The 14,923-nt window shown below is 40.4% G+C and overlaps 1 protein-coding gene across 2 annotated transcripts in view; it reads right to left on the reverse strand.

Annotated features, from left to right (window-relative positions):
* ACTR2 (actin related protein 2) overlaps positions 1 to 2,965 on the reverse strand; it is a 32,814-nt gene extending 29,849 nt beyond the window's left edge. For both annotated transcript variants that reach the window (XM_046661677.1, XM_046661676.1), the window contains exon 1: positions 2,810 to 2,965. In XM_046661677.1, the coding sequence (XP_046517633.1) occupies positions 2,810 to 2,857 (48 nt within the window). In that variant the 5' untranslated portion in view covers positions 2,858 to 2,965. The remainder of the gene's footprint in view (positions 1 to 2,809) is intronic.
* Between the last annotated feature and the right edge of the window lie 11,958 nt (positions 2,966 to 14,923).

Below are 14,923 nucleotides of genomic sequence, written 5' to 3' on the forward strand. Positions count from 1 at the left end.
CCCACAAGTTCTTAGAAATTAAATTTGAACACCTTCTTTAATATTTAATTGTAGAGGAATCGCTCGCTATACCTTTGAGTACCTAAATAAAATCAAGATGACTATGAAGTGTAAGCAGTAAGAAATAGGATATAGACTCTAAGCAGTTCCTAATCCTCTAAATTTTCAGAAATATCACAGCCTCCCTGATTACATATTGTAGCAGAGCTCTTTCTTCATTTGAAGTCAATCGTGTTTATAGAAAAGCTGGGTAAAATAAATTGAAAAATAACTAGAAATATAACACCAAATAAATAAATTTTTGTTTGAATTACCTAAACTTTTTCTGTTTATTTCATAGTAACTGATGTTTTGTCTTAAGGAACAAGATTCTTAAATTATGGATTAGACATAAGACTAATCAATAATAAACTATCAGCTCTCTAACATAGCTAAACTAATGAAATAGTACCATAAAAATGAGCTCGTGGTTGGGGCCAGTCTGGTGGCATAGTGGGAACTCTAGTTCTGCTTCAGTGGCCCAGGTTTGCAGGTTCCGATCCCAGGCACGCACCTAGCACCACTGGTCAAGCAATGCTATGGCGGCATCCCACATAAAATAGAGGAAGATCAGTCTGGATGTTAGCTCAGTGACCATCTTCCTCAAGCAAAAAGAGGAAGATTGGCAACAGATGTTAGCTCAGGGTCAATCTTCCTCACCAAAAAAAAAGGGAGCTCATAGTTAACATTCCTATTCTAACTGATTATCAAAAAACTCACATATTTTACAAGTACAGGGTTCACGACCCTTTAAAAAGGAAGAATCCTATAAAACCTAACTGTTTCAGATTTCTAAAGAGAATATCTAACAAACAAAAAATACTCGCAAAACAGAAGATTTTAAATTGAATTTTTTTTTTTTTAAAGATTTTTATTTTTTTCCTTTTTCTCCCCAAAGCCCCCCGGCACATAGTTGTACATTCTCCGCTGTGGGTCCATCCAGTTGTGGCATGTGGGACGCTGCCCCAGCGAGGCCCAATGAGCACTGCCATGTCCGCGCCCAGGACCCGAACCAACGAAACACTGGGCCGCCTGCAGCGGAGCGCGCGAACCCAACCACTCGGCCACGGGGCCAGCCCCTAAATTGAATTTTTAAAGCTTTAAATTTATTTAGAGGTCAATTTGAGACTAATATTTTTTTAAAAGCACCTTTAACTGAGTTTTAACTGCAAAAGTAATACATGTTTATCGTTTCTTTAGTTTAAAGACAGTTTAACAATACATGTTTTGTTAAAAAACAAAACAAAAAACAGTTTTCCAATAATTCAGAAGAGTCACCAAGTCCTTCCTATCTTCCCTCACTTCCTATCCCTGGTCTCACAGGTAACCACAATGAACATTTCTTACCTGTTCCTCCAAAACTTTCACATACAGATACAAGTGCGTGGACATATAAATATCTTTAATAAAGAACACACACATAAATGGGATCATTCTAAAACTTTTTTAACTTAATAAATCTTAATACATGTTTCAATAGCAGTGGATCTGCCTCTTTTTTTTCCCCCCCAAAGTATTCTATTTTGTAGGGATGTCCCATTATGCGATAACACTCTTTTCTTCTTACTCTCATCCATTTTTAACTCAGATCAGATAAAGCTAGTATAATTATTGATTGTAAAAGTCTGTAACAAATTCAATCAAGGGAAGTACTATGGTAGTGAATATTTGCTCTTTTTTTCCCCTCAACAATCCAGTTTCCAAAGTGTTTTAAAGTTCAAGTAAAATATATTTTAACTCCTATGTCACATTCACGGAAGGAAGAGGAAAATAGTCACAAAATATGCAACTCCAGAATGGCTGCACATCACTGTAACATAGGGGAAATGCTCATTACAGGACTCATCCAAAATAAGTAACATTTCTGTCTTCTAACTTGCTGACTTTGCTGCCCAAAATAGATTTTTTTAAAAAGGAGTGGGCGTTTGAAATAACTTTCAAATCACTTCCAAAAGAGTGTTTTACTCAGATTTTTACAATTATTTGCATTTTAGAACCTTAAAGACTAACATTATCTGCACCTAAGGGAGAAAAAGGAAGGGAGAGGGAACCAAAACTGATTACCTTCCCCCAAAGTCAGCGGAATTAACCCTTGGGCCTTGAGGGGTCCTGGATCTCCCAAGATCATTCAACGGAACATGTTGGTCTCTGCAGGGCTGCACCTGGGCCAAATTCCCAGCGTGCAGAAGAAAAATTAAATGATGTGCTGCCGATCTGGCCTCCCCTTCCCTCAAAAAAAGGAAAACCTCAAACACTGAGAAAAGGCCGAGGCTCGCTGCATGACAGCACTTCCCTTTTTTTTCTCTAAACCCGTTTCCTGCCTCCCGTTCGCTATCTTCAGCGATACAGGAAGAGGAAGGCCTCTAGGTCTTTCTCCTTTCTACACCCCGGAGACCCCGGGGAACGGAGCCCTTCTTCGAAGACACACACCCAGCCTGTTACCCCTGCAGCCCTTTAGCCTAATTGCCCCCCTGGAGCGCGGAGCCGGCCCAGCCGGACGCAGGTGAGATGCCCATCCGCCGCCGGCCTCGCCCGCCGCCCTGACCCGGAAGGCGGCGGAGGGGCAGGCTCCGAGAGACCGGGGCCGGCCCCGGCCCGCTGGCTGCCCACGCCCAGGGAGGCGGGAAGCGCTGCCCCGCGCCCCTTCGTCCCGCCGGTCCGAGGCCAAGGGGTGCAGCCCCGGGCGCCGAGGGCCCGCGCGGCCCCCGCACATCCCCGCACATCCCCGCCCGGGCCAGCGGCCGCCGCGGCCTCCCCGCTGGGCGCTTACCCCAGTGCCGTTGTCGCACACCACCACCTTCCTGCCCTGGCTGTCCATCGTCCGCCGGGAAGAGAGCCGCCGCTGCCGCCCAACAACCTACAGCCACCGCCGCCCGGCCCTTTCCTCTTCCTCCTCCTCCCTCCTCGCGGCCCCTCCTTCGTCCCAACTTTCTTCCCCCAACCGGAAGTCGCCGCCTGGCCCCGCCCGCCATTTAACTGAAAGCCTGTGCGGAAGAAGTGGGGACGGGCGGGAGGAGGCCGAGACTGGCAGCGGTGAGCTCCAATAAGAAACGGAGGAGCGCCGGGGCCCCGCCCATATCCCCGGTTCCGGTTGCCGCCCCGTGGTCGCCCGAGCCGCCACCCGGGTTTACCTTTTCGGCTCTTAGTTTCCCGGTTGTCGCTGGGCGTTGATGGCAGCCGACCTGGACGGTTCTCCTTCTCCCCGAGGCGTCTCTGGAGTTGAGGGCGCCGCTCACTCGGCTGCAGAAGGCGCAGGCAGGTGAAGGACACTGGGTCTGTCGCGAGATGGCAGTGGAATGTGGCGGAGAAGCCAGCCGGGAGAGGAAGCAAACCTGGAGGTCCTTGAATGGAGGTCCCACCATTCAACATGGCTTGGTGTGCCTTTGCTTCTAGGCCTTTTCAGTGGACAGAGCTGGAATGGATACACCCACACACACATATTTGAAATCATGTTTATGCCGATACCTCCAATTCCAGCCCAACCGTTCTTTGCCCAAATTGCCCTTAGTCCAGTGAATGAGAGTGTGTGCCTACATTTCCAGCCTCATGGCTCACCTCTTCCCTCTTCCAGCAGCACCATGTTGCTTCATACTTAAATATATGTACCTCTTTGAACCCAGAGCCTGAGCTTTGAAATCAGACAACCACAGTTTCAAATCTGGCCCTGCTACTCAAGAGTCTCGTGATTCGGGCATACCCTTGTCTGTGCATGGGGATAATAACCTCTACTTCCGTGGGTGATTGTGAGGATAAAATTCTGTGCCTAAGGTAAGCATCCATTCAGTGGTAGCTATTTATTATTCCATACTTTTAAATGTGCAGTTCCATCTGTAACGCCCCTGCTTTTTCCTTTTTAATCCTTTGGGAGACTTCTACTCATCCTCTAAGACCCAGTTGTCAGAGCTATGAAGACTTTGCTGATAACCCTCAAGATGCTCTTTACTCTTTCCTTGCTGTTACTTTACCATGTACTTATTATACTCAACAAATATTTATCGGATGAGTTACATTAAAATTCATCTAGAAAAAAAATGCCATCATTTTTGAGAATGAGAACTAGAATTGTGCCTTCCACATGGCTGTACATGTACAATGACTAGAATAAAACTTGGATCATGAACCCCCCATTTCAGTGTTAGAATACTAGGCTGCCTCTCAGTTTTCACTTTGTTTTTGTATTAAACCAGTGGTTTTCAAATCTTTATAAAGGCATAGAATGCCATATTCAAATTTAATCTTATTTGGAGCCCCAACAGATAAAATAGATGAAAGTAAAGCTGCCATCACGGTAGTTGGAAGTTTGAGAAGTTAGGATGGGAAGGAGGCTCGGGACCGCTTCACTAGTGGTTGGGGTACTTCAGAAGCCTGCTGGACAGTGCATTAGTTCGTAAATTCCATATCTTACTTTTGTGGCCCCAGTGCCTAGCTCTGTGCAGTTTTCCCGGAAGCACATTTAACTGGTCTCAGCAATTGAACTCAAGCATTTCCATGTCCTTTTACTTTTCCTCTTTGTGAAATTAAATGGATTACTAATTTTTACTTTTTTAAGAAATAGCATTTGTTATTTTCTTTTCTTATTTTTATTTTTAAAATTTTTTTTAAAGACTGGCATCTGAGCTAACAACTGTTGCCAATCTTTTTTTTTCTTCTGCTTTTTCTCCCCCCACCCCCCCCCCCCCCCGCCCCAGTACATAGTTGTGTATTTTTATTTGCGGGTCCTTCTAGCTGTGGCATGTGAGATGCCACCTCAACATGGCCTGGTGAGCGGTGCCATGTCCACGCCCAGGATCCGAACTGGTGAAACCCTGGGCCACCGAAGCAGGAGTGTGCGAACTTAACCACTAGGCCACAGGGCCAGCCCACATTTGTTATTTTCTTCTGATTATAAAAACCATACATGCAGATGACAGAAAATATCAATGAACATCTATTCACTATACTAATGAAAATGCAGCAAATCCCTTGGATTATGCATTTCACGTATAATACCATTGATGACTGGTTCCTGCCTTTACACCACGTGAATCCTGGTCATTTCACTTTCCTCAAAATATGTAGACCCCCCCCCCATTTTAGACGATTGAACTTTTCTCGGGGGGGGGTTTTCATTTCCAGCCTTTGGTTGAGATTTTATGTCTATTACTCCACAAAAAGTCTTGCCAGGTAGATATCCCCCATTTTATGCATAAGAAATGGGGGCTTAAAAAAAAAAAATTAAGTCTAGCAAGGTCGTGGGGTATAAGATCTACATAGAGAAATCAATATATTTATATATGCCATCAGTGAACAATCTCAAAATGAAATTAGGAAAACAATTCCCTTCACAAGAACATCAGAAAAATCTGAATAAATTTAGTGAAAGTAATATAAGACCTATACACTGAAAACTATAAAACATTGCTGAGAGAAATCAAAGAAGATGTAGGTAAATAAGCATACCATGTTCATGGATTTAACACTTATTGTTAAGATGATATAGTTCCTTCCAAATTTACCTATACATTCAGTGTAATCTCTATCAAAATTCCAGCAGGCTTTCTTCTTTTTAGAAAGTGACAAGTTTGATCCTAAAATTATATGGAAATGCAAAGGAACCAGAATAGCCAAAACAATTTTGAAAAAGAAAAGCAAAGGTGGTGGGCTTCTACTACCTGGTTTCAGAACTTACTGTAAAGCTACAGTAATGAAGACAGTGTGGTATTGGTATAAGGATAGACATGTAGATCAATGGAATGGAAAAGATAACCTAAAAATACACCCTTACATTTATGGTCAATTGATTTTCAACAAATAGGCTAAAACAATTCAATGGGAAAAGGGTAATCCTTTTAACAAACAGTGCTGGGGCAATTAGATATCCATGTGTGTGGGGAAAAAGAAGAACTTTGACCCTTACTTCACACCATACACAAAGATTAATTCAAATGGATCATAGGCCTAAATGTAAAAGAGCTAAAACTCTATAAATTCTGGAAGAAAACAGAAAAATCTTTTTTTTTTTTTCCCAAGGAAGATTAGCCCTGACCTAACTACTGCCAGTCCTCCTCTTTTTGCTGAGGAAGCCTGTCCCTGAGCTAACATCGTGCCCATCTTCCTCTACTTTATATGTGGGACACCTACCACAGCATGGCGTGCCAAGCAGTGCCATGTCCACACCCGGGATCTGAACCGGCAAACCCCGGGCCGCCGAGAAGCGGAATGTGTGAACTTAACCGCAGCGCCACCAGGCCGGCCCCAGAAAAATCTTTTGATGTTAAGCAAAGCATGCTTAGTTATGACACAAATCATTTAATCATGATCCATTAAAAAAATTGATAAATTGGACTTAATAGAAATTTAAAACTTAATTTATGTATTAAGAAAACAAAAAGATAAGCCACAGACTTGAAGAAAATATTTGCAAATCATGTATCCAACAAAGGACTTGTACCCAGAATAAATTAAGAACACAGAATAATAATGAGACAAATTACCTAATTTAAATGTAGGCAAAATATCTGAATAGACATTTTACCAAAGAAGATTTATGAATGGCTAATAAGCACATGAAAAGATGCTCAACATCACTAATCACTAGGGAAATGCAAATTAAAACCATAATGAGACACTTCATACTCATTAGAATGGCTATAATCAAAAAAGACAAGAAATAACACATTTTGGTGAAGATGTGGAGAAACTGGAACTCATACATTGCTGGTGGGAATGTACAATGAGGCAGCCACTTTGGGAAACAGTTTGGCAGTTTTTCAAAAAGTAAAACATAAAGCTACCATACCCACCAATACCACTCCTAGGTACATACCCAAGAGAAATGTATTTTGCCAAATACTATTCCATTGTATGGATATACCACATAGTTTACTCCTTCACAAATTGACGGACATTTGGATTGTTTTCACTTTTTGACTATTATGAGTAATGCTGCTATGAACTTTCATATACAAGCCTGTGGATATATGTTTTCATTTCTCTTGGGTATGTACCTAGGAGTAGTTTGAGTCTTCTTTTCAGAGGCCTCATTTTCTAGTTTCCAACACTTGGGAAACTGAATGAGTGATCAGAAAATGGACACATGAGTGTAGGCTGTGAGCAGAGAGAACTGAGGAACTATCCCATGCAGAGAGAGCCTAGAGATTGCTCCCTGCTTCCCTTGTACCAGTAGGGCTCAGACCCGACCCACGTCATTATTCACTCAACAAATATGTTTGGAACCCACCATATGCCATGTCCCATCCTGGGGCCTCCATGAAGCTTACATTCTACTGGGAGGGATGAACGCTAAGCAAGTGAACTTAAAAACATGATAAATTTAGCTAACAAGAAGTGTTATAAGGAAATTAATGGATAATGACTTGGGATGGGGGATACCCCTCTGAGGAGACAGCATGTAACCAGAGCATTCGTGTCCATTAGGATTAGACATTGCTGTGACAGAACCTAGAATAAAAATGGCTTTAAAAATTCGTGTTTATTTCTCTGCTACATGAATGAGCGTTCTAGAGCTGAATAACGCTCCACAGCAACAGGGATCTAGCCTCTTGTGTCTTGTTGCTCCCCCATGGAAGGAGGAATTTTTTAAAAATACTGTTTGCTTCTCCTAATGAGCTCGTTCACGGTATCTGATGGTTTGTGCTACGGCTATCATTTCCACATGCCAGGAAGGAGGGAGTGGGGTAGGGGTATGGAGATGTGAAGAAGGGGAAGCGTCTTCCTTTTAAGGACTCTTCTTGAGAGTTGCATATACTATTTCCAGTTCCACCTCACTGGCCAGAACTTGGCTAGCCATATCTAGCTATCAGAGAAGCTGGAAAATGCAGTCTGGATGGCCACATTCCAAGCTAAAAATTGGAAGTTCTATTTCCAGGGAAGAAAAGAGAAGAGATATTGGGGAATACCTAGCAATCTTTGCCTTAAATTATGAGAGGGTCCCACCTATGTGAATAACCTGGGAGAAGATCTTTACAGGTGAAGGGAACTGAAGGTACAAAGGCCGTATGGCAAAAAGAAAGAGAGGAAGGAAGGAAGGAAGGAGGGAAAGAAGGAAGGAGGAAAGGAAGGAAAGAAGGAAAATGAGCTTGGTGTGTTGACTGAAGGAACAGAAGGCCGATGTGACTGGAGCATAGTGAATAAAGGGACGAATCATACATGTAGGGCTTCCAGGACCACAGTAAAAAGATTAGATTTTATTCCAGTCACAGTGGCACACCTTTGGAAGGTTTTGAGCAGTTGTAGAGGGTTTTGTTTTAAAACTAGACTTGGAGACATGGTAAGGACATCAGTTAAGCATGACAGTTTTTCTCCACTCTCTCCCTAATTCCAATAAAATGACTCAAAATCTTTTGTTTGTTTGTCTATTGACCATAAAACCAACAAGCTAAAGAGATGTGGAAAAGAGATAAAAGAATGATATCAACAAATATTTGTACACTAGAGAGCAGGTGGAGGAATGAGTTACTAAGCAAAGCTTAGAAAGCTAAAAACTTAATGCCTGAGGTTGGCATGGGAAAAATGAAATAAACCTATTCATGAGGCAGAAACCTGAAAAGGAATTGATTGAAAATATGTTAGAAATCAGTTGCACTCCTAAATACCCTCCTTCAGCCCTTGTAGCCAGATGACACCCTGGCCTGCCGGCCCCCTTCTGTCATGGAATGGAGTGGCTTTACTTTAGCATGAGTTAAAGGCAAAGAGTCTCTGTTCTCAGGGACTGGCACAGCTGAGGAAAACAGGGAGATTAATGGGAAGTCTATATCCAAAAGGGTGAGACACCCAGCCTCTTTCCTACGGGGTAGCCAATAAGCTGGTAACGACTTTTCCACCTCCATCTACTCACTGCTCCCCCTTCCCCCACTCTCTTTCCTCTCTTGGGGAAAACAAACAAAACCTATCTAGAGACAAGACTTACAGATACTGACAGCTGGGGTTCCCCTAACAAAAATAGTCAAATCTTTGCTAGATCACACTACAATAACAACCACTAGTCAACAACACTCAACACACACAGCTTCCAATCAGGTTTTTAGTGTTCACTCTTAAATATCATTGGACAGCCTAGGATCATCAGATACTCGAGGAAAATCTCTAACATGTGAAACAAAGATCAAAACAGTGACAATGATAGAAACAGAAGAAAACTTTTTAAAAAGAGTCATTAATATCTTCATATCCTCAGAGGGATAAGAAAATTTTAAATATGATAGAAGAAAAAATTCAATAGAAAGGTATCAAGTTTTGTTTCCATTGAAATAAAGAGTGAGTAAAGGTTAATTAAAGGAGTTTCTTTGATAATCAAAGTGAGGAAATCAAATCCCAGGAAACAGCGCAACAGAGTATTCTGAGAAACTGCTTCGACATCTACAGATCTGAGTGTAGTTTATATACTTTTTAACAACGCAGTGTATGTGCAGGAAAGAGCTTACACGTCTAATAGTCATCTGCTTCAAGGGTAACAAGAACTTTGTGGTCATACATCAAACAAGGCTTGGAGTGAAGGTGTTATCTATGTGTGGAGGGAGGCAAGGACCAGGGTCATCACTTTTTTCCTTAATCTCTAAGAAATGCATCTGGGAAATGTGAGCGTAACATACCCATTATCTCTTTCTGTTGCTGATTCATCCTGTTGGCGTTGCACGGTCATTTAGACACAGGCTATGAGGGCCGCGTGGCTGCTTCACAGAACAGCATGGATTTTTATTGTACTGACTGTAAGTTTATGCAGTTCACTTGCTAGATCTGCCTTTTGGACCAGAGAGAGGGTCCCAGTTTCGTTCACAGTTAGAATACAAAGTTCAAGAAGTTTTCCAGAAAGTAGAGTGAAAAAACAACAAAATGGAAAAAGAGAGAAAAGATTTAAAAATTAGAGGATCAGGTCAGGAAGTTCAATATCAGAATAATAGAATTTCCAGAAAGAAAGGACAGAATATGGAGGGAAAAAATTATTTGAGAAATAATACAAGATTATTTCCGAGAATTGAGAAACAGTTTTCTAGACATGCTCCATTTCTCAGAAAGTTACTGAAGAATGTACTCCTGGAAAATGAGAGACTTATTCAATAAATATGAAATCATGGGAACTAGGAGACCAGGGATTCAAGAAAGAGAGAGGTAAGAATTGCATGAATGATGGTGGGACAAAAATCCCAAGGATCAGCTATGCATCAGTCTAGGGTCCAAAGCAGGGCAGAGTACTGTAGGAAGGAAATCAATCTCTTTTTCTCCCTCGCTCTGTCACACGTATACACACACATGCATGCACACCCACACATAAGCACAATAGATTTTCTGATGTATTTTAAGACTGAAAGATATATATTTCTAGTGGAAAATTTGGTGGTGAATTAGTAATAACTTCTTATAGGAAAAATGAGGCAATGATTAATTCCAGGAAAATTTTAAAATTGTAATGCAAATACTACAAAGCTACGGTAATCAAAACAGCATTGTACTGGTACAAAAACAGGTGCACAGATCAATGGAACAGAACTGAAAGCCCAAAAATAAAACCACATATCTATGGACAGCTAATCTTCGACAAAGGAGCTGAGGGCCTACAATGGAGAAAAGAAAGTCTCTTCAACAAATGGTGCTGGGAAAACTGGACAGCCACATGTAAAAGAATGAAAATTGACCATTCTTTTTCACCATTCACAAAAATAAACTCAAAATGGATCAAAGACCGAAAGATTAGACCTGAAAGAATAAGTCTCCTAGAAGAGAATATAGGCAGTACACTCTTTGACATCAGTATCAAAAGGATCTTTTTGGACACCAGAAAGAATAAACAAACGGGACTTCATCAGACTAAAGACCTTCTTCAAGGCAAAGGAAAACAGGATTGAAACAAAAAAACAACTCACTAGTTGGGAAAAAATATTTACAAGTCATATATCTGACAAAGGGTTAATCTCCATAATATATAGAGAATTCACACAGCTCAACAACAAAAAATCAAACAACCCGATCAAAAAATGGGCAGGGGACATGAACAGACATTTCTCCAAAGAAGATATACAGATGGCCAATAGACACATGAAAAGATGCTCATCATCACTAATCATTAGGGAAATGCAAATCCAAACTACTCTAAGATATAACCTTACACCTGTTAGAATGGCAAAAATAAACAAAACAAAAGTGACAAATGTTGGAGAGGTTGTGGAGAAAAAGGAACCCTCATACCCTGTTGGTGGGAATGCAAACTGGTGCAGCCACTATGGAAACAGTATGGAGATTTCTCAAAAAATTAAAAATAGAAATACCTTATGACCCAGCCATCTCACTACTGGGTATCTATCCTAAGAACTTGAAATCAGCAATTCCAAAAGTCCCATGCACCCCTATGTTCATTGCAGCATTATTTACAATAGCCAAGACGTGGAAGCAACCTAAGTGCCCATCAAGTGATGACTGGGTAAAGAAGATATGGTATATATATATATATATGCAATGGAATACTACTCAGTCATAAAAACAGATAAAATAGTCCCTTTCACAGCAACATGGATGGACCTTGAGTATATTATGTTAAGTGAAATAAGCCAGATGGAGAAAGACAATCTCTGTATGACTCCACTCATAGGTGGAAGTTAAACATATGGACAAAGAGAACTGATTGGTGGTTACCAGGGCAAAGGAGGGGTGAGGGGAGGGCACAAAGGGTGAAGTGGTGCACCTACAACAGGACTAACAATAAGGTACAACTGAATTTTCACAAGGTTGTAAACTATCATAATCTTAATAAAAAGTTAAAAAAATTGTAATGCAAAGGAAATGTCATTATATATACTACATGGCTCAGTATGAATGTAAATATTAAATAACGATCTATTCAAATATCCTGATATGTTGATGTTAGGAGGATGAGGGGGAGGAAAGTATATGTGGGTGGGGAAGGAGTTGTAAGAGAGTTAAATGATCTTTCATAGTAGATGGTTAATAGTAGATGTCTAAACTGAAAAAGATCAATAAATAGCTGAAAAAACATGTTCAGAAATATGGAGTTAAATATCAGAAGAAACTACAGAAAGAGCTGAAGGTAGTTGCCTTGGGGAAGCAGAAATTGAGAGTAAAGAGGGTGGGACAGGGGTCAGATGTTCATTATTATAAGCTTTGTTAAACCATTTGACTTTTTAACCTGTGTGTGTGTGCGTGTGTGTGTGTGTGTGTGTTTAGAGTGCAGCTGGAACACTCAGGTTAAATCAGCAATGGCTGATGTTTTGCTCTTTCTTTTTATCAAGGCTTCATCACCCTATGCAATATCAATCGCAAAGCCATAGTATATCCTGCTTAAATTAAATTTTAATCCAGGATTTGGGAGCTCCCTTAGGCTTCTAGACAAAATATGGAAGACATCCTAGCATAACCTCATCAGCAGCACTGTCACAAACTTTTGCAACTTTATTATGTATCTTGTTATCTAAACTCAGCCACTGACTGTTGTTTCTTTTTATTTTACTTTGTGGTTTTTAAAATTTTATTAAGGTCGTATTGCTTTATGACATTATATAAATTTCAAGTGTACGTCACTATATTTCAACTTCTATATAGACTACGTCATGTTCATCACCAAAAGTCTAGCTTCCGTTCATCACCATACATATATGCCCCTTTATCCCTTTGTCCTCTTCCTGCCTGCTTCCCCCCGGTAACCACCAGTCTGTTCTCTGTATTTATGTGTTTGTTTGTTTATTTGCCACATATGAGTGAAGGTATACAGTAATTGTCTTTCTCTGTCTGACTTATTTCATTCAGCAACATATTCTTAAGTTCCATCCATGTTGTCACAATGGTACTATTTTGTCTTTTTTATGGCTGAGTAGTATTCCATTGTATATATATACCACATCTTTATCCATTTATCCATTGATGGGCACTTAGGTTGCTTCCAAGACTTGGCTATTGTGAATAATGCTGCAGTGAGCATAGGAGTGCGTATATCTTCTAGAATTAGTGTTTTCATGTTCTTTGGATAAATACCCAGAAGTGGAATAGCTAGATTATATGGTATTTCTATTTTTAATTTTTTGAGAAACCTCCATACCGTTTTCCATAGTGATTGCACCAATTTACATTCACACCAGCAGTGTATGAGGGTTCCCTGTCCCCCACATCCTCTCCAACACTTGTTCTTTATTGTGTTTTTAATAATAGCCATTTTGATGGGTGTGAGGTGATATCTCACTGTAGTTTTGATTTGCATTTCCCTGATGATTAGTGACGTTGAACCTTGTTTCATGTGCCTCTTGGCTATCTGTATATCTTCTTTAGAAAAATGTTCATATCCTGTGCCCATTTTTTCATCGAGTGTTCTGTTTTTTTGTTGTTGAGTTGTATGAGTTCTTTATATATTTTGGATATTAACTGCTTGTTGGATATATGATTTGCAAATATTTTCTCCCAATGGATAAGTCGTCTTTTCATTTTGTTAGTGATTTCCTCTGGAATGCAGAAGCTCTTTAGTCTGATGAAGTCCCATTTGTTTACTTTTTCTTTTGTTTCCCTTGCCTGAGTAGACATGGTATTGGAAAAGATGCTGCTAGGACCAATGTTAAAGAGTGTACTGCCTATAGTTTCTTCTAGGAGTTTTATGGTTTCACATCTTACCTTCAAGTCTTTAATCCATTTTGAGTTAGTTTTTGTGCATGGTGAAAGATAGTGGTCTACTTTCATTCTTTTGCATGTGGCTGTCCAGTTTTCCCAACACCATGTATTGAAGAGACTTTCCTTTCTCCATTGTATGTTATTAGCTCCTTTGTCAAAGATTAGCTGTCCACAAAGGCATGGTTTTTTTTTTTTTTAAAGATTTTATTTTTTCCCTTTTTCTCCCCAAAGCCCCCCGGTACATAGTTGTATATTCTTTGTTGTGGGTCCTTCTAGTTGTGGCATGTGGGACGCTGGCTCAGCGTGGTCTGATGAGCAGTGCCATGTCGGCGCCCAGGATTCGAACCAACGAAACACTGGGCCGCCTGAAGCGGAGCGTGCGAACTTAACCACTCGGCCACGGGGCCAGCCCCGGCATGGTTTTATTTCTGGGCTTTCAATTCTGTTTCATTGATCTGTGTGTCTGGTTTTGTACCAGTACCATGCTGTTTTGGTTACTATAGCTTTGTAGTATGTTTTGAAGTCAGAGATTGTGATGCCTCCAGGCATCTTTGTTCTTTTTTCTCAGGATTGCTTAGCTATTCCGGGTCTTTTGCTGCCCCATATGAATTTTAGGATTCTTTGTTCTTTTCCATGAAGAATGTCTTTGGGATTCCAATTGGGATTACATTGAATCTGTAGATTGCTTTAGGTAGTATGGACATTTTAACTATGTTTATTCTTCCAATCCATGTGCATGAAATATCTTTCCATTTCTTTATGTCATCATCAATTTCTTTCAGTAATGTCTTATAGTTTTCATTGTATGGGTCTTTCACCTCCTTGACTAAATTTATTCCTAGACATTTTATTCTTTTTGATGCAATTGTAAATAGGATTGTATTCTTGAGTTCTTGTTCTGTTAGTTCGTTATTAGAGTATAGAAATGCAACTGATCTTCATAAGTTGATTTTGTACCCTGCAACGTTGCTATAGTTGTTGATTATTTCTAATAGTTTTCTAATGGATCCTTTAGGATTTTCTATATATAGAATCATGTCATCTGCAAACAGCAAGAGTTTCACTTCTTCTTTGCCAATTTGGATACATTTATTTCTTTTTCTTGCCTAATTGCTCTGGCTAAAACCTCTAGTACTATGTTGAATAAGAGCAGCAAGAGTGGGCATCTTTGTCTTGCTCCTGTTATCAGAGAGATGGCTTTCAGTTTTTCCCCATTGAGTACAATGTTGGCTGTGGGTTTGTCATATATGGCCTTTATTATATTGAGGTACTTTCCTTTTAT

Source organism: Equus quagga, chromosome 5 (assembly GCF_021613505.1).
Source record: "Equus quagga isolate Etosha38 chromosome 5, UCLA_HA_Equagga_1.0, whole genome shotgun sequence".
Classification (NCBI taxonomy): domain Eukaryota; kingdom Metazoa; phylum Chordata; class Mammalia; order Perissodactyla; family Equidae; genus Equus; species Equus quagga.